The sequence below is a fragment of the Thunnus thynnus genome, chromosome 22, assembly GCF_963924715.1.
Source record: "Thunnus thynnus chromosome 22, fThuThy2.1, whole genome shotgun sequence".
NCBI classification, from domain to species: domain Eukaryota; kingdom Metazoa; phylum Chordata; class Actinopteri; order Scombriformes; family Scombridae; genus Thunnus; species Thunnus thynnus.
The window spans coordinates 10,577,719-10,601,408 of record NC_089538.1 but is presented as its reverse complement, the minus strand read 5'-3'; the positions used below and the strand labels follow the sequence as shown (position 1 = coordinate 10,601,408).

At 39.3% G+C, this 23,690-nt stretch overlaps 1 protein-coding gene across 12 annotated transcripts in view; it reads right to left on the bottom strand.

The window, feature by feature from the left end:
* The window catches only part of kcnip4a (potassium voltage-gated channel interacting protein 4a), a 141,705-nt gene that overhangs the window by 6,918 nt on the left and 111,097 nt on the right, over nt 1-23,690 (bottom strand). For 9 of the 12 annotated variants that reach the window (XR_010925568.1, XM_067580777.1, XM_067580780.1 and 6 more), the window contains one exon: nt 3,627-3,751. Coding sequence is in view for 11 of the 12 variants with exons in the window: in XM_067580777.1 (XP_067436878.1) it covers nt 3,627-3,751 (125 nt within the window). In the remaining variant the exon portion in view is untranslated. Of the gene's footprint in view, nt 1-3,626; nt 3,752-4,881; nt 4,982-8,235; nt 8,365-21,845; nt 22,521-23,690 lie in introns of those variants that run through there. The other 3 variants (XM_067580785.1, XM_067580776.1, XM_067580781.1) reach the window with 3 other exon arrangements.

The window sequence follows — 23,690 nt, the reverse complement described above, 5'->3', positions numbered from 1 at the left end:
AATAACATGACCACACCTTAACATAACATGATAAAGTCTCAACAAAAATCAAACAGTCGCAAAAAAAGAGGGAAAACTAATGTGCAATAAGGAGACTACTACAGGGCAGAGAGTTTGCTACAGCCAGTTATTTGCTGGGGTGACGGGATGTGAGAGATACACAGTTTTCTAAGTGTGAAGAAGCGAGTAAGGCACACTGGCTTTACTCCTTCCTGTGACCATTACTTATCCGCCACTTTGGGAAACAGAACTGTGTGGGAGAGGGGAGGGGGAGGGGGGTGAGATTATAGAGATGAAACTTTGTTTTCTTGTTTCAAACAGGCTCCTTGTGTTTCAAGCTAAAAGGGTGCTGCAAGGTTGTCTGCATGAGTCCCCTGACACTTATCTTCTGTTCTCTCGCAGACCCAGTTTATGTTGCGGGGGTGAGGTGAGGTCAAGAATTAGGGGAAGTTAGAGAGACAGAATGAGCACAAGTTCGTCTCAACCTGCTTAGTGTTTATTTTTAAAAGGATTTTTTTTAAGGAAGTTTTAAAATTAGGAACGTCTTCACTGAACTTTAAAGTGCTGATAGTTTGATTTTGTTAGCTTAAGAGCAGAGCTAGCTATTTCTCCTTGTTTCAGCTTTCCAGTCTTTGTGCTAAGCGAACTATTTAAATGACATATTAGTGAGGTATCAATCTTCTCATCTAACTCAACAAGAAAGCAAATAATTCCCAAAATGTTGAACTACTGCTTTAGGTCTCTCTACTAGACAATTTTAAATTTAACATCCACACTAAATGCAAACTTTCTCCCCAGCATCTATTTGTATTTGACAGTTGACAGTATTTCTTTGTTATTTAGCTTTAGTTAATTAGAGCATTGTTTATGTCTACAACACTGCAGTGAACGGGTTGTCAACAGTCAACCTTCAGTTGAAGTAGTGCAAGGAAATGTCTTGTAATTAAGTACTTAAAGAGGGGAGGGGGAGACTTTTAAAACACCTCTCTTGTTGAGTATGTGCATGCTACTGTGTGTGTGTGTCTGTACACACATGGACAATTACAGCTGTCAAAACTAATAACACTCTGATGAGGTAGGACAGTAATATACGAATGGCTGCGTTCCAAGTTCTTCTTCTACTTTTAACCTCACTAAATCTGAAGGAAAACTAAAAGGTCAGTGAAACTCAGTGACCGCTGAAGCGAGTCTCACATTGACAGCGGAATTCATCTGATTATATTTTATCGTCTGTTTTGAGCCTCATGATGACACTGGTGAGGGAGGCAGTTTTTTTTTCAATTGAGAATGAAGCCCATGTGTTATCTAGTTATGGTCACGTATAACACTGTTCAATGCAATTCAATTTAAAGTTCGGTGAAATAGTTACGCTCACTTGAAGGCTGCCTTAAGGTCACGTCAGGATAAACTTTGATGCCACAAAGCTACAAGCCAGGACTTCATTCGGGAAAAAAAAGCTCAATATTAATGACTTTCTGCATCCCGTTTTGATGAAGTGCTGAGAAATAATTCAAGAGCCCTGTGAAGGACATCAAACAGTTTACATTTACATGCTTTACATTTAAGATTTAACAGATTCAATGGCTTTTGTGAAGCTCAGACTTGCTTTCTCTTGCACTACTGTAGCAGTTATTCTCTCATTCCTAACCCATCCTCCAAAGATTTTGGTGATACTGTATATATACTTACTCATCATCTCCCATTTAGGCTGGATTTTTTTTATCATTTCTCTATATTTGTCTATCCACCTGTAAATAAAACCTGCAATAAGGGTCAATGAGCAGAGGAAGTGGAATAATTTGGGCACTATGTTGTGTAGAATAATAACAAATGAGGGTGTAATTTCACACTTGCCCTCGGATGTAGTTATATTTTGCACATTACTCAGCGCCAATCTCATTAGAGAGAGTGAGGGGTCAGAAAAAAATGTATTTGTATTCATTTAATATGCTTGTAAAATTATCTCATCCATGAAAATAAAATATCAAATACAATCTGTGAAATGCAAAATCATCCAGGCATGAAATTCCTTTCCAAGACTCTTCAAGCGTTGTGGCAATAAGCGGTGCAAAGGAAATAAACCTGTACACAGAGGCCTCATCGCTGATGGAATAGAAACTGTGAGATTTTAATCTAATGCCTGAGGCAATGCCCCGGACTGTGAACTGTCAAAGCCCGGCAGATTTAACCGTGACATGAGGACAATGTTGTGTTATTTCATGTAAGCAACAGTCAAGGGATTTATGAAACTATTCATTCTCGTATACCTTAAAGCTTTTGTCTTGCGTTTTAAGGTGACCTCTTCTCACATTCCACCTTAAGAGCAAGACCCAGAGCCAGAGATCTTGTTTTGGTCTCTGTCAGACATATTGCTGGATCTAAGACAAAGCTTCACTCTGGACCACCTGCGCTACAAGTAAATGACTCGTAAAGTCTGTTGTCAAGACAAACGACCTCATCCTGCTACCCGCATTAGAGGCATTTGATTTGCTTCAAAACCCTAGACAGCAAGGACAAAGGGCCAAATCTCTCATCATGGGGACCATGCCAGCTTCTATTAGTCTGGCTGGACTTAAAAGCCTGCCTGTATTCCGCCAATGTCAACGGGTTGGGGTAAGACAAAGATGAGTGGTTTGACCCTGGCAGTTAAAAAATGAGCTACGCCATGGACTCAGTGATGGACAAAAGCTATTTAGTAGCTGTAATTTAAGTGCCATGACTCTTTCCTTGTCTAATTTGGACTTCTGCCTGAACAATATCTGTCTTATCACGCATTAGTGATGAGTAACTTTGAGTAAAATGGAAAAGCAAGTTTATCCTTAGCAAATAACAGCAAAAAAAAACTTGGAGTTCTCTGTTAAAATATGCAATATTGTATCTCACAGTGGCGGTAGAGGAAATCAGGCAGTGTGGCAAATTAAAGGTCTCATTAGTACACTTCTTACCTCTCACTCTGTCTCAAGTGGAAGCGGACTAATGGGCAGGGCTTTGCAGGGACTTGGCTGGAGCACAGTGCAAGCACGACAGGAAACTGAAGCCCCGCGGGAATTCCACCATCACAGGACTCTCGCTTATCCTGCTCACTTTCATTGCCAGACAATTTGGGTTGAGTTAATTCTGGGTCATCTCATTACGCCTCACACCAGAGGTGACAATGAAGTGAGGTGGTTTTATGTGGGCCGCTCTTGAGGACTACGCGTGACCTGGATTGCTCATCAGTTATCTTCCACAATGGGTTCGAGGTATGACCTAATTATCGCTGGCACAGTGAATAATGTGCAGGAAATTTCAATTTTCTGTGGTAAGCACATTTTGACGTGATAACATTTAGTGTAAAATGCAGGTGATTCAGTAAAATAGCAGTCCTCAGATGCTTGATTATTATCCTATAGTACACAAGCAGAGCTGAAGCTGAACCGTGATGAGAAGGAAGTGGAGCTGGAAACTCCAGTAGCAACACCCCTGCCGACTATAAAGGGTTGTACATAAGAATAAATCAAATAAAATCAAAGGAAAACTTGTGTTTTTGATGTCCAAGAGAAAGAGAGATGTCCAGGAGCGAACAAAGCACGCTGAGCTGTACATTATGTATGGTACTACAGCTGCATGGTGGCCTTGTCACTTACATTCTTGAAGCCGCGGTAAAGGATCTGTAGCTCCTTGCGGGAAAAACGTGTCTGGGCTTCAAGCTGCTCCAAACCCTCGGGGCGATGGCGGACTGCAGATAGTTCCAGCTCATCTTCGACGCTGTCTAGAGAGGAGGAGGAGGAATAAGAAGCTCAGATATGAACAGATGTTGTTAGGAGTGTTTGCAAATTAACATTTTTAAAGGCTTTAATTAGAGAGATCCCATTAGACTTCCAAATATTGACAATAGCTAAGCAAACAGGCCCACACAATTGCAACCGTTCTAATCAGAATGCCACATTTTGGCATGTAGTATCACAAATTGGGTAACCTTCAAGATAACAACAACAAAAAAAAATCCATTCAAGTGAATTTTTCTTATTATATGACATTCTTTTATTTGCAAAGGTTACTTGACAAAACCAAACAAAAATCTGAATGCCCTCTTCTACACTAAATATGACAGGAGAGGTAATTAGCGTTATTGAGACACCAGAACAAAGCCCTCGTGGCAGAGAGCCTCTTCATAAAGGAGGGCAGCTGAATTCTGTGAAACTTTTTAATGGGCCCGTAATGATGGCAGATGCTGTCTTGGCCCTGTCACCAACTGCACTGTCCTCGCAGCGCAGTGTTTGACTTGTCTTTCTGGCGCAGGGCCTCTCATATACCTGAAGTGCGACACATTGTCTAAATGCCTCATTAGCTCCAAAGGTCTTATTGTGGCCCACAGCCAAAAGGCCACATCTTATAACAGACCACAATTAACCTGCTGCAATGGAGCTAAGGCTGTGAGATAATAAGTGATGTTAACCGATATGTTATAAGAAATTAAATAGTTCCTTGATCCCATATGTTGCTCTCTTCGTTAAGGTTTCATTGTCAAATTAGCCCAGACTTACAAGCTGTGTTTCTGTGCTTTCAAACGTCAAAATCTGGGGAACATTTTAACAACAAACCCAAAACAAACCAAAAGGGTTTGGGCAAAAAAAAAAGCACTATTCTTTCTACTTCTACAACTTCAAAACCAGAATGTTCTATGTGACATTGTGAAAAAGATTTCTAAAAATGAATGCTGTGGCTGAAATGCAGTTTGAGCAATCATGTGTGACTAAAGCTTATATTGAGTTTATGCCCCCACACAGGAAAAAGTCGCCGCAGAAATAAAAAGCATCTTAGACAACAACAAGAAAAAAAAAAAAAAAAAAATCATCACAGAGAGAGACAGAGAGAGGGAGAGAGCCTTGGAAGAGCCACTTGCTTTGATTACTGGAGGAAGGCTTTTTGGCTGTGGAGCATGGACAGAGCCTCATGAGACGAGCTCTCACTCCGCGCTTGTGGACAATCTGAGGGTAACCTGGGAAATACAGCATTGAGTCTTACGGTTACCCAGGCAACTGGCAGCTTCAGTACATTTTAGGGAACTGGACATGAAGACACCATGCAAGATGAGAGGGTGTATTAAAGTTCATATAAGCATAAAGCTACGTCTCGTAGCTGTTTCTTCAGGACAACAACACCATATTTGCCACTGTAATAAAGCTACCCTGTGGAGTTTTTAGCCACTAGTAGTGCTATGGAGTGTGTTGAGGAGAGGGTACCTGTTTGGTTTTTATCATGCATGTACACAAGGACGCAAATGCACACACATGGAGGTGTTCATGTTGTTTCCCCGATTTGCACGTGGTGGCAGTAACATGCCAACAAAGGTAATGAAGAAGGACACTGCTAGCTAGTGAATATAAATGTAAACAATGCACGACTTTAAATATTCTACAAATGACTATGGCTTTTTAAAAGTTTTACGGGGAAGGAAATGTACTCAACATGTTTTGTAAGACCTCAAGGATACACAGAATGTGTTTTGGCAAGGTACACTTATCTTAACTTTAGTTTTTTTGCAAGACTCCACAGGGCACCTTTAAGTTTAAAGCTGCATTAGAAATGTTTCGCCATCCCAAAATGATGCCTTGTAAAGCGACTTAAGTAAACTCTACAAGACAGTAGCCTAAACACAAGCCCACACAACCATCTGCTATAATTAACATGCTGCTACTTTGTTTTCATACAAAGTTACAAAACAGCCAAATGTCTAAAAGTGTAGGTCTAGATTTTTATCCACAGACAATTGAATATCATGCAGTTAGACGGATAAGCTTCTTTTACGTTTCTGTGTCTATCTACATGTAAACCCATAGATATAAACAAGTTCAGGGCTGCCCAAATATGGCATCACTGCTAGTGATGACCAACTAGTTCACTGGGTTACATTATTTATGAATAAGTCTGCCAGCACACTGTAGGTCATCAGTGTAAAAGACAGGCTCTGAATATGATATGGAACCTGTGACCTCACGTCAGGGTGTAATTCAATCTCTCATCAGGCGTCAACTCTTTTCACACATAGCAGAGCATGCTGCTAGACAAAAGTGGATTTTCTTCCTGTCAGTGAAACAAAAGTAGCGTGGTACAGTAAACTACAGTGGACTATCAAAAGATTGAATTGATGTCCACAACACACAAAACATTCTCTTATGGTATATGTAGCACCCCTCTGTGGATATCAAAGTTATTAAGTAATAAGTTCACAGTCTTGCTTAAAAGCGCACAAGCCCATTTCCCCTCTTGCTGCGGGCTATTCTGAAAAATATGATGTTTCATGGCAGCAGTGGACATTAAGACGAGCTCTTGAGCGCTGCAAATCATTTGTCAATGACGGCAACACTTAATTAATTTCAAGGCTGGGACTGCAGGTGAAAATAAGAGCAGATGTAGGGCTCATGGCATGTTTATAAGTAGTCAACCAAACGTCAAGACGGCCGATGGGAGTTGTAAGAGGCCTCCATAAACCTGGGCTATAAAGGGACAAAGTGGTAACAATTACATCATTAAATGGAGGCTGTGAAAATTTTGTTATAAATCTGCAACCTGGTCTGAAAACATCGTGGAGGTCCAGTGGAAATTTGGCTCTGTGCAAAAAATGTCTCACTCTGAAACTACTGGACACAAACTGATGAAGATTTGAGTGTTGTTCAGTTCAATAAGGTCATTTGGACTATTTTTTTTTTTTATAAATGTCTGTCTCTAGTCCATTAAAGTGCACTCGGGTGAGTGCAGTGAGTTCACAAAGATGGGTAAATTTAGCAAGTTAGCATGCTAACATTTGCCAATTAGCACATACAGCTGATGCGAATGTCATTAGTTTGTCAGGTATTTGCTCACTAGATGAAAAGTTAAGGGATCAACAAAGTTGTTATCGTTCACCATGAGTGGGGAATGAATGGCTGTACCAAATTTCAATTTCAATGTAGAGAGGCTAAAAATTATATTACATTCATTAAATAAATTAGCTTTTATGTTACTCTTTGGACTTCTCTATTATTTTAATCAAATGTTATATATATTTTTATGTGTTGAATGTTAAATGTTCGGCAAAAATTGTAGCATTTGAGGCAGAATACAGCTTGACCAAACTTGGCTTAAATACTTGGCTATGATATTCTTTTCATATTCAAATGTTGCCAAATACTTTATCAGCAAGCTGGCAACGATCGTACACAGAAAAGTTGCAAAGTCAAATCTTTAGTGGTTGCAGCTTTTTGCCCCTACAGTTAAACACGGCACAGATGCAGAGCAGATGGTTAACTGCTCTTGGCTCAAATCTAGCACGATGTCCATAATGACCAACATTATTGTGCTCGACAAAATTCTCAACAATGTAAGATACTGTTGATTCTACTAAGTCTTACTGTTAGCTTCAGGCCAGTTCATAATGACCTCTGTAATGACACAATAACTGAGATTTAGAGGATGAGGAGACACAGTGAAGATCTCATGTATTCCAGTTACCTGCCTGACACACACCTTCCCTCCTGAGTGGAGAGGAGATGTCTAAATGTCTTTGCTGAGGTTGAACTAGACAGATGTTGCTTTTGTTACCAAGATATAACAGCCTTGACAGCAAGCTGGCTTTATTTGGAAGCATTACTGCGCTATACAGAGACATCTTTTCTACCAAGGAGCTCCGGGACAATGTGGTGGGCTACAATACTAAAGATTTTCTTTGGCACATGACCCACGTGTGACTTTGAGCGCAAACAGTACGACTGAAAAAGTAAAAACTGATGATCTGTGCTATTTTCTCACCGACAGAACAGAAAGCTTGACTGTAGTTGAGAAGCTAAACGAACACGAGGGAAATAAAAAGTTATTTCTAAAGTGGAGTAACACAGAGCATGAGTGACATGGCGCTTAATCAGGCAGGAAAAGAGCATGCAGTGATGGCTGTCTGATTAATGTTTGCCCTTTTACTTTATTGACAAAATGGATACGACATTTGAGTATGTGTGTGATAATGCAGAGAGAGCCTCATGCTGTGGCCCTGTGCCTTTACCCACAGAAGTTAAAGTTCACAGTTTTGCTGGTATTACATCACATGTCACATATCTATTCCAAAAAAAAAAAAACTGAATTGGTGTTGTTGTCCTGAAGAATCAAGCATATTTAACAACGATGAAGGATTTTAAGTCTTAACATGTTCAATCATTATTTACACACACATTAAGTCATGCTGTACTTTTGCCTTCTTTAAAAGAAAAAAAAAAAACTGACCTTGCTTTCTACTTTGCAGCTTGTTGAGTGACTGGTGCTATAATGGCAGGTTGTAGCCGACTGTACGGCTCATCATAAATGTAATTCACAGCCACACCTGAATAACAAAGCTGCCTTAGCCATTTTGCCCTGCAGTGGTACAAGAGAATGAGATCGAATGCCTTATGAGGGTTATAAACAAAGAAAAATGCCTCAGCAAAACATAATTACCATGGGACACAATGTAACAAGCTTTGTAGACTATGGCTATAAAATGGTCTACCACACAATATCTTCTTCATCAATGAGCCGACAAAGCCACAATACCACTCAAACTCTGAAAAATTAATGTGAGAATATTACCCCCCTAAAATGAGTCTGAACTGATCAATCACAGCCAAACTGCTACACTCCCTCATGGTTGTGATTCAGGAGTCATTGATCTTGAAGGTTAAGTCAAGCTAGAGGGTAAAACCTCACTAGCCCTAATCCATGAACCAAAAAAGAGAGGCTAATAAATATTTGATAAATCTGTATTATGTACAAAATAGAAAAGTCTTCGGTTAACCACGGGTGGCTGTTTAAAATCAATAAATCTTAGGTCAATACTTGTGCTTGAAGCACAGTTTGATGAACCGTTCTGCTGAGCTTGCTGTTTCTTTGTTGTTGTATTGTATGAGAGTGTATGTACAGTTCACGCTACAGTACAGAGAGGCAAAAGATAGCCTGGGGGACCACATGGGACTGATGAATTTAGTACATTAAGTGCAAAACCTTGATATTCAGATTAAAATTATTAAATGGGTCTATGATGGGAAAAATCTGTGTTTAATGTGTGTGAAATTGGCCAAGATAGTTTTTTTTAAATTTCAGGCACTGAATGTGTTCATTGGACCTTATTTCCTCACTGTCTCTTACAGTTGCTGTTACAAGCCTTTTTTTTCTCCCCAATGTTATGAGACTAAAATAGCATAGCCATGTCTGTGTACATGATACCAGCCCCATGTGTCTTTTCTCAAGAGCTATTGTTATTGTGTGTTTCTGTGTGTGTGTGTGTGTGTGTGTGTGTGTGTGTGAAACGAGGTCTTAACTTATACAATTTAGCTCCAGCTCCCGCCATCCCTTTAGCATCGCGGCGCCAAGGAGGTGGGGCTCACAAAAGTAGGCCATGACTCCAAGGGAGCACAAATAATCTTCTGACAATTTACATGATAGAGTTACAGGCAGCAGCACCCTATATATGAGCCTACACAGCTTCAGTAGTTTTTTAAAGACAATGCTCGGACAGTGGCTCTGCGTTACAGTTAATGGCCGACTTAGTCTAATTGAACCAGTCTCAGTGACCTCTCTGGGTTTCACTCAATGATGAGAATACAAAGCCTCATTTTCACACAGGTAATCTGAAAACCCCTTTAAATAATAAATCATTTTTTCGAAAGCATTACCCAAGTATCATGTGCAGTGACACACTTTCTTTTGTCAATAATTTGATTTACTGTACCAATAACCGATTAATGAATCAATAATCATGTATTTAGTAAGAAACATGAGTCTACAGTAATGCTAACAGCTCTGTTCTGCGGCTGTACTGTGAGGTCAAGCATTGATTTAAAGGACAGGTTCACAATTTTTCTGTCTTAAATAGTCAGGTGCCCATATGGACATTGGAACAGGTTTTGCTCACTGTAATCATTCCTCTTGTTCATACTGGTCATTAAAAGATCCTTTCCTAATGCACTTTCAATGTAAGAGATGAGGGACAAAATCTACAGTCCCTGTTCTGAACAAAATGTATGTAAAAATGTATTTGAAGCTAATATGAGGCTCCAGCTGTCTAAGTTAGTGAAATGAAGTGGGTAACTTCCAAAGTTACTTCCTCTGTGTTTCCACTGAAATTGCATTATGAAGGGATCCTTTAATACACAGTATGACGAAAAGGAGTATTTATAGCAAGCAAAACTTCCTTTCCTTTAAATATTAATGCTAGCATGGCAACATGCTTACAATGGCAATGCTTTGATGCTAATATTAAGCATGTTCACCACTTTAGGTTAACAATAATTATGCAGGAATTAAGTCATAAACTAATTGGACACATTCAAAGTTTGACATGATGATGTCGCTAGAGGAAACGATCAAAATCACCAGAGTTATTACAATTCATCTTGAGGGGGAAATTAATGTGTGTACCAAATGTCATGGCAATCCATCCGACAGCTGTCGAGACATTTCACAGAAAAAAAAGCCAACTTTACGTTGGTGCCAGAGGAAAAGTTGAGGAGACACCAAAGTCAAACATGGCTAAAAATGAGTCTGATAATAAACATTTAAACACTCAGTCTAGTAGAAAAGGTAGATGGAGAGTAACAATAATATAACTGGTGAATGGACCCTTTGATTCAAAACACATTTCAACTTCATTGGTATTCTTTGTGATCAAAAATTCATAATAGATGTATAATATATACATATATAGTTGATGCATATATATGCCACATGCATAAATAAAATAGGGGCAGCTCAACACATGAGTAACACTGAGGCTCAATCATGTACGAATAAACCATAATTTTTGTATCTGAACCATATTTTGCTTTAAAAAAAGTTTTTTGGGGGGCAGTAACTCACTGATGGCCCAATGGGAACGTGTTTTGTTTTCTAGCTATTGGTAGCTGATTGATCATCACAACATGCCAAACTGCCATATGAAACCAACGTCAATCAGATTTACTTAAACTGCCTCACTGTTTCCCATTGATAAGTTCCCACTGCTGATGATACACTGTCTTGCTGTCACTGACAAACTAATACCGGAACCAAACTCAAGACTGATCTTATCTCAACCCGAGCTCACTCCTAATATAGCCTGTTCTGGCTCCTGGAAATGTAACACAGAACAATCAAGCACCAATCTTAGTGTATCGAGTTCATCACAAGGCTGCACCGTGTCTACTGCTTTCCGTGTATGGGCAAAATATGTAAACATAGTTACACAACAGGTATGGATGATTGATGGCAGAAAAAAAATAGAAATCATCCATTACTTTCAAGCTTCAAGTCAAAAGCAGCATTTTATACCTCAGGGAAATTCTAATTGGAATTCTTGGCCTCCGGTTTGATTTTATCATTTCTATTGGCACATTATAATCAGCAGTCATTTCCAAGAACTTTTCAACTCCTGTCTGTACATGATTTTATCCAGAGGTGGACACCAGAGCTGCCCTCCTATCTCTCTGCATCTTAATGGCTCTCTTTCTTTTAAACTGGATCCTAGATAAGCAGTAAATGGAAGTTGTAAGCGCCGTGGTAAGACTTGATCTGTTGTTACACCACTCCAGTCTTAAAGTGGAACTGGAAAGAAAGAGAAGGGTAGGACAGTGAACAACAGTGTTCTCAGTCACCTTGGGACTTTTCAAATTATATACATTAAAGCACATTTTAGTGGACATCTGTGAAAGTGTTCAACTATTACTGGCATCCATTGCCACGTTAAAAGCTGTGTAGATAAACCTGACTTGACTGAAGTTGCGAGCTACTGAGGGAATATTTTGAAATATTTACTGTCCTCACATCAGGTATAAAACTCAGTGGTTCCCAGGTATTAATCTCTTAACATCTTGATCTGTCTCCTGCTAATCTATAGACAGATGGTATCAAAGTTAAAATCAGGGAATCACTGCCTCTTTGAAAAGCTGTATGTTCCCTGTAGATCCTTCATTTGTAGGCCTTTCAATCCTAATGTGACACTATTAATGATAAGATCCAAATATGCTCATATATGCAGAGTCAAAATTCATTAATGATGTCTATAAAAAAAACCTTCCAGTTAAATTACATGATATTTAAATTGAAGATAATGATTGGCCACATGCAATGCTGGCTGGTCAATACCTCTTTCGATTTTGAATTTATACTCTCCCATCTTTCTAAAGGTCAACTCAGTATTAGTAACAATGTACATATGGAACATTTAGAGAAGGTCATATTGTCATATGGTCAATTACACAAATGCAGAGGCAAGGCCTTTGGCCAAATTAAATCTAAGACATCAGCGAGAGCCAGGGGATAGGAGACTTCTTCATATTGCATTTTTAAGCCCAATATTTATTTTGTCAGTGCGTGGACAACAGGTTCACTTTAACACCTGATTCCAGTGTTTAAGTCCCAAGGTTCCATGTTGTTTTTTTTAGCAAAACAGGGACAAATGTGATAGACACTTGGCAGCTAGCAATTAACTGAAATTACACCAAGCGAAACACGGGACAAGGACAGCAGATGAGAAGCGTCTGGCAGCCTTCAAGGCCAGTGGTGGATTTTATTCATGTTGGCATGATTCCCAAAAGAAAAAGGCCAGTGTGATATCAAACTGACCTGCTATGATAAAGTTACACCAGCCATAATGGCACCAGTTCTCCCCAGCAGAGTACTTGACAAATTAGTACAACTATTTTGATTTATTGCTTAAGTAATGCCTCAGTCAACAACACATCTACTTACAGATGAACCATCTGCCTCTTTATAAAATTCAAAACATACAGAGAATAAATTAATGTAATACTACAGTATATTAAGATCTGGAGCAGAGTGATTGAAAGGGATTTTACTACATAGTGAAGTGCAAAATAATTAAATGAATATAGTGCAAAAGTTGGGGAAAATTAGTTGACTGCAAGTTGACTATGACTATATGTGTATAAACTTTGGATATACACATGCAATGAGGAATTATTGTGAGTTCAGCATCTGCCTCAGCTTCCCAGCTTTACTTGCTCACATAAAGTTTATGAAGTTTCACTATACAAGCAGTTAGTAATTGGAGGAGGTAGAATCTGGGGGATACCATGAACATACATGGCATGTGTATTGGAAGAGGAGGTACTCGGCTGTCTTTCCCCTACCCCAGAAACATAATCCCAGTAGAAATACACCAAATGATATCAAATGAGTCGACTGTGGAAAGGGGGATGGAAGTGCAACAGTAAATATATTGCCTCTGTATCCAGATCTGTCTGAGGACAGAAGATAAAACATCTAGCAGACTTGCACTGTATTACAATGGCTGACTTTTTCTTTCCTGAGGTGTTATGAATTCCCCCTGTGTGGCACCAAATATTTTCTAATGCTTCAAAACAAATTATAGCTGACATCCAGAACACCAGAGCTGCCAACAGTGGACATCTGCTGATTACAATTCTGCTTTTGCAAGTGTTAGATCTGCAGATCCAAGTCAATAAAAGAAAAGTAATTCAAACAGTCCCAACAGTGTAATGAGAAAGGCTCATTTTTATTCCAGATAAATCACATGGATGATCAGGGAGGTGGATACAGATCTGCCATTTGTTCCATTTTGTGGGCCCAAATATAAATAAGCCTTAAGAATGGAGTCATGGAGAGCGATATGTCATTGCTGTTATTTAATAAAGTAGCCTCCAGTTCCTTATGGCTGGCAGGAAAAATGGCAGTGAAACTGTCTTAGAAATAGGAAGAACAGGAAAGAAGGGTCATCGCATTGCCTGTCTTAAAACTAAAGCCAAATGAGCAGATTATTATTGAGACTGTAAATACCAACTGTCTGTGCAATAGTCCTGAACACTGCTTTGCATTTGGAATCTTTCTGCTGAAATATTAATGTACTTATTCTTGGACATGACATCAAGTTTTGTGCCAGTGATGAAAGGCAGATCCAAATAAATCTGAGTCCCAGGAGACTGAGAATAGAGCTACATAAACAGCCAAATGGACTGTAGCCTTGATTATTCCCTTCAGGTTAGCTAGTACAACAGGCAAAGGCAAAGTAGCACAAACAACAGTGTGTCTTTACTGGCCAAAAGAATGCATTAGTGATAACTTTCTACCATTACTGCAATTTGCTACAGTGTGTGTGTTGACTCATGCACTTATAGTAGTTATAAATCAGATTAAACAAGCACATTTTGACTGGGCCATAAGAAATGTCAACGTCTTGAAGTCACAGAAGCTAATTTTTCAACCTCAGGATGCACATCACATATATATGCTGTCCTTTGCTGTTCTGAGTGTGACTGACTGGAGCTCCTGGGGACTCAATGGCAAGATTCTTTATGAGGGAGAGAGCATGCACTCATGCTTGCTATAATGACACACCATGAGCGGGCTGAGGCATTTATTGGAATCTTGGGGGAAAGAGCAGTCTATTCTTTTAATTACAATCATTTGTCACTTGGAAGAGTTTCAATAATGGTCTGTCTCAAAGAAAACCTTGCTCTGGCACTGGAAGGAAGTGTCCTCTGCCCTTTTTACTCCAATCATTTTAAAGATTATAAGGTAGGACAAGGGAGGAAGGGAAAGAGGTTTTGAGCTTTCATGAAAAAGAGCAAAAAGAGAAAAAAAAAGTTATCCAAAGAGGAGAGAGACTTTATGAGTCACTTCCAAGTGAGTCATCTGTATTACAGATGCTGACAGCAAACTCAGACAAGTGTTTTAATGGATTTATGGATTTTATTCTAATGATTTAAGCAGGATATTCACTGTATTCACTGTACAATTCTCTGAGATCCCAAAACAACCTTTTGAACTAAAATAAAAACATTTTCTCTGTGTGCATTTGTTTCTTGTTTTTGATGCTGGACTTAAGTGCTCTGTGTTTTTCATGGACCATACTGATATATATTGCTGTAAAAGTAATGAAAACTCAATTAAAAAACTATATTAAATTGAAAAAAAAAAATCCCTATATACTGTAGCTCAGCCTAAAGGCAAACACAATACGCAAACTGGGGCAATACAGCATCTGGTGAGATTTGAGACTGGAAAATCTCCCCGCCAGAAATAACAAACACTACTGGCACTATTGGCTCAGAGGGCTGATTAACTTTTTACTTACTTACTTTATTATTTCTATGACAATGAGGCTTTAACTCACTATTTTAATGAAAAGGTGCCAGCCAGTTATGATAAAGTGATTTATGGTCTGCAACACCAGCCAGTTTCATTAAAACAAGTAAAGTGATCTATGTTTGTGATGTTCTTTGTGTCTTTTGTGCATCCATTTTTGTTAACCTTACAAAGGACTATTACTATTTTGTGAGCTAGCTAGCTTCTAACATTTTTCTGGCTTCACAGCTGGTGATGTATGATATTTTTTAAAACTCGGTACAAATTCAAAGTTAGCTCTGTGCAGCTAATGGTTTCAACATACTATAGAGGTCACTGGTAATGAGATTGGTTCACAATAGGTACAAGTCAGCATTTTCCATCATAGTGTCCAAGTTCTCTTTAGATTAGTGCATGAAGTTTGCAGAGAGACCAGGCTATTTCCACCATATGTCTTTCATCAGAAATGTTATCTTCAAACAGTAGGGGGAAAAATGAACTCAGAGTCAGTAGCAATAGAGTCAAAAACATCAGTGTGAACCAAGAAGACAGTTTGCAGACTTCATAAAAGAAACATAAAAAATATGTTCTATGGAAATTAGAAGGGAGTATAAAGGCTGGGTGCACTCAATCCATGTGTAAAAAAGCACAGAATCCTCAATTAGCTGTAATGTTGGCAAAAAAACTATTGCATTATGCATAAGAACCTATGTCCTTGGCTTAATTATGGAAAATGTTGCTGGGTTCCTGTGGCAACATGATTATTCATTTTGTTACCTAATTAAAGTCATGAACGTGCTGAATGAGCATACCAGTTGTATAGCCTTGATCGAAAAATAAATACCAAATGTGCAGCTTCAAAGCTCTGTATGGTTGAAGGTTTATGAATTATGCTTATGTATTTTTATTTTCTTTTTACAGCACTTAAACATAAACTGTGCAATATTTTCCTTGAATAAGACCCTGAAAATCTGCATAGTCAAATACTGTTGTGGTTCACATCACGGAGATCTGAATTAATGAATATCCCAAACCTCAACAAGCACATTTAATAACATCTGAGGATATCACTAGACTATCCGGGGCTCTGATGTTTTACACACTGTATATTTCACTGCATCCCTTCACTGCTGTGGGACGGAGGTCATTTAATTAAATACATCTTTAAGAATACAATCTGCCTCCAGCTCCCTCTTCCATAGGGAGCCTTAAGCTCTGCAATCATCCATATCAGATCCTTGGCTCAGAAGCATCTGTCATCCTCCCACTATCAGAATTTATTATCTGTGATGTTTTCATCAAAATTGATTGCTTGAGTGATACTTGTCCTTGCTTTCCTGACTCAAATTGACAGACAGAGTCCTCTTACTTTCAATAAGCTCCTCCGCCGTGCCCTTCTTCTCTAAAGACACAAGAGGGACCCATAACTTAGGACGCTCAGGCAAAGGTTAAGTCAATCATGTCACTGCTCTAAATAGGCATCATGGAAAATAGCCAAAGGGTAATTGGGCCAGTTGATTGTTGTCCTTTAAATGGATTGGTAAGTGGATGGACAATTACAGTTTGCAGTGGAGTTGGTCGCAAATATCTCACAATTCACTACCTGCAAATGAATCATTGTTTCCTTATTTTAATCTTTTAAAACCATGTTGGCTTGCTCGAGTAACAATGAGATTTATTTGCCAGATGGACATTGCCAATTAAATTAACTGACATATATGCAATCATCTGAAACGATGAAAAATATACTAAACATTTCTGCTGACTCAACTTTGATGATGGATGTGTGACTCAAAAAAAATGCAGCGTAGTTTATACCACACCCATAAAACAGTGTGTGTCTGTGCTGGAAATGTACACACTTCTGCACTTAACAAAATGAGGAACATGCTTCAATACTTGACAGTGGTTCAGATCGATCACTGGTGGTCTGCTTTGAACATCGTAAATACCTATACAGGAAATGAAGACATGAAGACCACTCTCACTAACACAGTCAGCCTTGAACTCCAAACATAAATGTGATTCTCATATTGAAGGCCAGCTTTATGATGTGATTATTGATGACAGGCACGTCAGAACTGTGAGATCACAGCTGAATGTCACCAAATAACAGCAGAAAGGTCATTTATCATTTTGTATCATAAAAATTCAACAGGCATTTTTGATGTTTAAATTTATCAGTGTACAAACTCCAAATTTTGTTTTGGCTCTAACATCATGTTCGCTTGTGACCCTTCAAGTGCTGGATGACAGTGAATGTCGTAGGTTTCCTAAAAACAGCAAACTGAAATCTTCTTAACGCCTAACTAAAAAATGTGAGAGCATTAACTGCATTTCAATGACTAGAGTGCATTAGCTTTAGCCTTGACAAAACAAGATTAAGAGTACAACAATGCTAGTGGCTCTGTGAGGCTACACAGTGGTGCTTTGAGCTAAATGCTAAGGCTAGCAAGGCAACATGCTTACAATGCCAATGCTAACATGCACTAATTAGCGCTAAACACAAGGTATAGCTGAGGCTGATATAAATGTCATTAGTTTTGCAGGTATTTGGTTTATGGACAAATTAAAAATTTGGCCTGATGATAGCGGTAGATGAAAGGTGGGGATCTCCAAAGTCATTCAAATTCATCCTTAGCGAGAAATCTATGTATGCACAAAATTTTGTGGCAATCCATCCAATAGCATTTCACTAAAAACCAAAGATGTCAACCTCATGGTGGCACTAGAGGAAAAGCAGGGATCATCAAAGTCAGTAGGATTCATCCTCTGGGGAACATGAATGTCTGTACAAAATGCCATGACAATTCATCCAACACTTGTTGAGGTATTTCATCCTGGACCAAAGTGGCGGACCAACTGACCGATTGACATTGTCATCCATAGACCAACAGTGCACCACTAACATGGCTTAAAGGGTTATAATAGCATTTATCACTGTCAGGGTAAATGGAACTGCTTATTGTGATGTAGACTTTAGGTCACATTATCCAATTCTATAATGTTACAGGTTTGGTTTAATTGTAGTATTTTCTGAATTGCCTTCAAATACACTTTGCAGTTCAACTCAGGCCCTCAAGCGCAAAGCAGCTGACCCACCACAAATGCGTCCTGTTCATTACTGTAGATGTCACAACACTTTCCAGGAAGTGAAAACAGGCAATCGGCGGCAAAACCGACCCAGGTCAGTGCTGACACTAACTCTCTCTGCTGCCAGGCCATAAATCCCCATCAAGGACGCAGAGAACACAAGAATCTTGTTAGATGGATATCAGCGCTAAGACTCTCAGTGCTCCTACCCCATAATAGCAAATGGCAGGTCCAAATTGACACAGTGTTCCATCCCTGTTCATGTAATGGTGTGCTTGTGAATGTCAATCAAGTTTATTTGTCAGATGTAATCATATAAGGTACAATCACAGTGAAATGTAATGTGATTGAGGGGTAATGGGGTTGGAGGTGTCGCTGCGTATGGCTGAACCAGAGAATTATTTATCATTGTGTGACACACTGATTAGTCTGCACCCTATGGGTCTTTGCTCAGCACTTTGCACTAATGGCTCTGCATTGTAAGGGTGTAAGAAATGCACATATGTGTGAAAAGGATCACGGTGTGTGTGTGTTTGTATGAGGGAAATAAAAAGTGTCCCTGGTTATACCGCAATATATCTAAGAAAATGAGCCTTGCAAATGTGAAGATACTGTATATCACTACAGAAAGTCCAAATTTATCTGACAAGAGAGCTCATTATTATCATTTCGGTAGCCAAGTTTAGCCTAAACTTAGCCAGCTGCATTGAAATTCTAATACTAGCCTCAGGACAGTTAGCACAAATATAATGAGACATCAGTCTTTCTATTCATAATAAAACGGAAAGAGGCTACTCGTATGATGCTTTCCAGGCCTTGCTGTGTTGCTTGTAATCTTAGTACAATGCTCTGGTGATTGTGCACAGCCTGATGCAATGATCTTGTTACAGTTATTTAACATGGAAGCACGCCACTGGCAGGGACAACTATTATTCCAGGTCTGAAGTCCTTACAATCAGTAGAAGTGATCAGTGTGTTACAATGTGGCGTTGGGTATGGCCATTGCAAGGCAGACATGTTCCTCTCCTCTTGCAATGTGTGGTCTGCTATGAGTTGATCTTAAAGCTTACAGTTTCATTTTTTGATGCCAGCTGAAGCTACAGTAAAGAGTGGAACAATGTACATTACTCTCAGAACACATTCCCTTTTGCAATTGGAAAGTTGCCAGTTCAAATCAGCAGCCCAGCTGAGAAGCTCCCTCGGCATTTACCACGCCGAGACATTTAAAGCAAGACCCTTTTACCCCAGATGCCCCAGTGGAGCTGCTCAGGTGGCCAGCAGTAGAGGGATGTGATCATACAGGGCAGCTGCCAGCTGTGAACATGTCTGACTGTATGAATGTTAAGCAGAGCGTACATGTTGGTGAAACACTTTCCCCGGAGGTTTTACAAAAATAAAAAGATAAAAACAAACATTTTTAGCTATTGCAGAAGGTGACAGCTGCAAAAAGGGATTTGCAGTACTAAAGTGTAAACCAGTGTAATTCTACATGACTTTTATATATTTATTTATGTACAAACAGTGCAGAGGCTCAGTGGTTAGGATTGTGAGTTTGCAACAAGGTCTTGGATTCAGATCTTAGACCTTGCTCTTTGTGTGTGAAGCTAAATGTTGAAACAGTCAGTTGATTAATCAATCAGTTGATGAGCGGAGACTGAATTTAATTTTAATAATCGATTAATCATTTACATTTTATTTGGCACAAATGCCAATCACGCTGGTTAGAGCCTCTGAAATGCCAGAATATTTGATGACTACTGTTTAGTACAACCCCAAATAGTTTGGGGGTTTTGAACTGCTGGTAGGGAAAAACAACTTGAAGATGTGACCTTGGACTGTGAACAGTTTCCACTATTTTCTGACATTTCATAGACTAATCTCTTAGTAAAACTGATTATTCGGAAAAATAAATCAATAGATGAACTGATAATGAAAATAATGGTAAAATGCAGCTCTGGTGAAGTTTGCATGAAAGCTGAAATAATAAATTAATCTGTTACTACTTTAATAATCAATGAATCATTATTTTTCAAGCAAAAATTCCAAAGATTAGCTGCTTACAGTTTTTTTGAATGCAAGGATTGAATGCTTTTTTTGTTTTATATGCTAGTAAACAGAATATTGTTGTACAATACAATTGTCATTTTGGAGTTTTAATTGGCATTTTCATTACTTTCTAATTGTAAAAATGATAATCAAATTAAATCAATAATGAAAATATTGTAATAATTTTTAGTTGCACCCCAAAATACATGCAGCTCAGTTGATTTTAAAACTAAATTGCACACAGCAGTAAATAACAGTGGGAATAAGTTTGAAAAGATCTCTCATTTTCAAGCCAATTTCTTTAACTGTTAAATGATTATCAGACTTTTTCAGCACCTCTCTGTATTGCCATTTCGTGGCCCCCTTTGTCCTCAGAACATGACTTAACACAGATGCACAATATCAATACCTGAATTGACAGCTTGTCAGGTATCACAAGCTCAGAAAGCAGATATTCTGTAAGTAATTACACTCAGAGACACCTGTCTGGAATACTGATCACATCAACAAGCAGATGGCAATCGACATGTCAGCGTTGAGGTCTGCATCTCGTCTCGCCAAATCAATATCATGTCGGCTGCGTTTGGAAATGCCGAGGAGGGAAAGCAAGTTTCGGCTTGCCGCTGTTTAGCGAAGCATGTAAACTGTTACGTTGAGCATGAGCTTCGCAGTTCCTCCAAATGAAAACACTCTCATGTGCCTTTGAAATAACACAGCCGCAGCCAATCTGCAGACGCTAACGCCTCAGTGCTCCATCTAAACACTTCTCTCAGGTCAGGTCAGCTTTTTCCAGCTACCTGCTAATACACATGATCACTTTTTCTGTTTACTTATTTCCTCCCTGAATATGCATACAACACTGAAGACTTCTGATTGATTATACTAATTAGAAGATAAGGGGTGTTTGCTAAACTGCAGTCTGATGGATGGGCTGGTTTTGAGCTCAAACTGCTTACTATGCTGCTCACTTTATCTAATGATACAACTGCAGTGGGTCCAAACTAAACAATTTATTTTGGCCTGACACATTCTGTGCCTAGTGAGCTTTGGAGTGGCCTTACTTAGTAGTATATGATGGGTTTCGCTTGAGTGCACAATGAGATACATATACATCAAGAAGCAGTTAGTTAAATCTCGCTATGAGGTAATGGTAAAATATGCACGTACACATACTTATATCCTATATACACAAAGACAGAAATACCATCCCAACAGACCAATACAAAATGAACTCTGATGCTTGAAAATATCAGACTCTTTTTTCTTAGTTATCGAATCCAGAAATCCAATCAGAATGTTTCTGAAACACATATTTCTGTCACATTTTCTGTTTTCACAACTTCAGCTCCTCCATTTGTTTTTCTGTGTCATTGAGTCTTTCCTGCCTTGCCTCGGTGACCCCAATTAACTTCTCAAGCATTCAAATTGCTGTCTGAGAAACTTAAAGTCTGTTTCAAAGGAGTTCCAGCAACAAAAGACTAACCCAAAGAAGCTGGAAATTGAGGGGAAATGATTGATTGAAAATGTATTAGCAATTTTCAAAACACATTAAATATCAGCAAGCAATTTTTCTTTCTCTTTGTGTGTCATCTTTGTCCTGATTCCTTTCTCTCTCCGTGTCTCCATCATCAGTGTCTTACCCTCTGAGAAGCTGATGAGCCCCAGAAGGTGCAGCAGCTTGATCGAAGCGAACACCAGCACCACGATGCCCACCGTCTGCAGCCCCTCTGTCTCCCAGATCGCGCTCAGCATTGCTCCACCCTCCGCCCTCTCAGTGCCACCATACCCCGACCCGAACCCGGAGCCCGAGCCGGCCTCCTCGACCTCGGGACCACCGCCAGGACCAGGACTGACACTGCCACCTGGTCCTGCACTCCAGTTCCCTTGCACCCACTCCAGCGCTACGCCGGCCCACACGCACGGGCCGGGCGCCTCCCGGCACCCGCCTACTGCCTGCTCGCTCCCTAAATCCAGTCTGGGTGAGGTTAAGGTTAAAGAAAAAACCTGGCCTCAGGTTTGTGAAGAGCCTGAAGTCATTAAGGGTCTCTCTGATCACGTCGGGTCACTGAGAATTTAGAAAAGCTGACTCAAAGAGGAATAAAGTCTGACACGCAAACAGAGATTCAACAGATCTCAATGCCTCCTTTCTTCTTCTTTTCTTTCCTCTCCTCGTAAATGAGGAGACATGTGAGAGCCGGAGAAAAGCAGTGAGAGCAAACTCTGCTCTTCTCTTGACAGTTTGTGGCGCTCTCTCCCTCTTTCAGGCACACTGACTGCCTCACTGCAAAGTAAAGGGAGGGAAGATGAGAGCGAGTAGATATGAGTGAGGGAGTAAGAGGGAGGGGAGATGAGACAGAGGCGGGGAGGTGTGGTGCTAGAAAATACACAACCTTCACTCGTGTTATACATGTATGCGTCAACTTCAAACAGAAACACAAACTACTACTACACTACTACTGTACACTTACATTATTTAATCATTGCCTTTTTTCTGTGGGCTATGAGAGAGATTGAAGTTGAATAGAAAAAACAATCCAGTAAGAAGAAATATGGACAGCTGCAACAGAGACAGAGTAAAGCTTTCATGTTAAGAGGCTTTCAAAAGAACTGTTGTTTTTAACGTGCAATTATTTATCTTAGTCATATGGTAATTTTTCAAATGTAAAGTTTTTTTCAAAGGGTTAGGAAGAAAAAAAAATATATATTATCAAGCTATAAAGAAGCTAAATAATAAAAAAAAAATCCTAAAAATATCCACCTAACTGCTCATTTAGTCTTCTCTGTGCTTCTAAGGGCTGAATTGTAGGACAGTTTGATGTAAGAGTAGAGAAAGCGAGCAGAAAAAAATCTGTATCGATGGCGCCAATTGAAATATAACTTCTATTAAAATGAAGTTTGATGCCACTGAGATGTAATGGAGTGAGAACAATAACAGGGTGAGAGATTGTGTGTGCGTGCTGGGAGAGGCTGATTCATGTAGTCAGTGTTTGCAGCAAATGAGTGAGGACACCACCATCTACTGGCCCCGTGTAGACTGTCACAGTCATTGTCATCCACCACTAGATTCTTTTTTTTTTTTTTTAACACGTCTCTACAAAACAGTGAATAGCAAGTACCTGAAAAAATATCACTTGATCCAATCAAGACTGTACTCAACATTACATATGATTAAGTGTGAGCTCAAAACATATATAAACACTATTAAAAGCTCATGCTACTCTAAACAGAACTTCTCTGCAGTCAATTGGACTATTTTGAGAAATTTCTGCTTTAATTCCATCTACAATGAAGTAGAACATCAATGTAAGTGAACAAAACCACCTTAATCACAATCATTAAGGCTGCATATTATTTTGGCGCTGTGAAAGATAACAGTGACTCACCACTTACTCAATTGTTCTATGATAAATGTTCAATATGAAGCAGCTTATTCCAGTGAAAAACTCACATGCGTTCATTTACATTCAGTCCATCTGCTGCTGCTC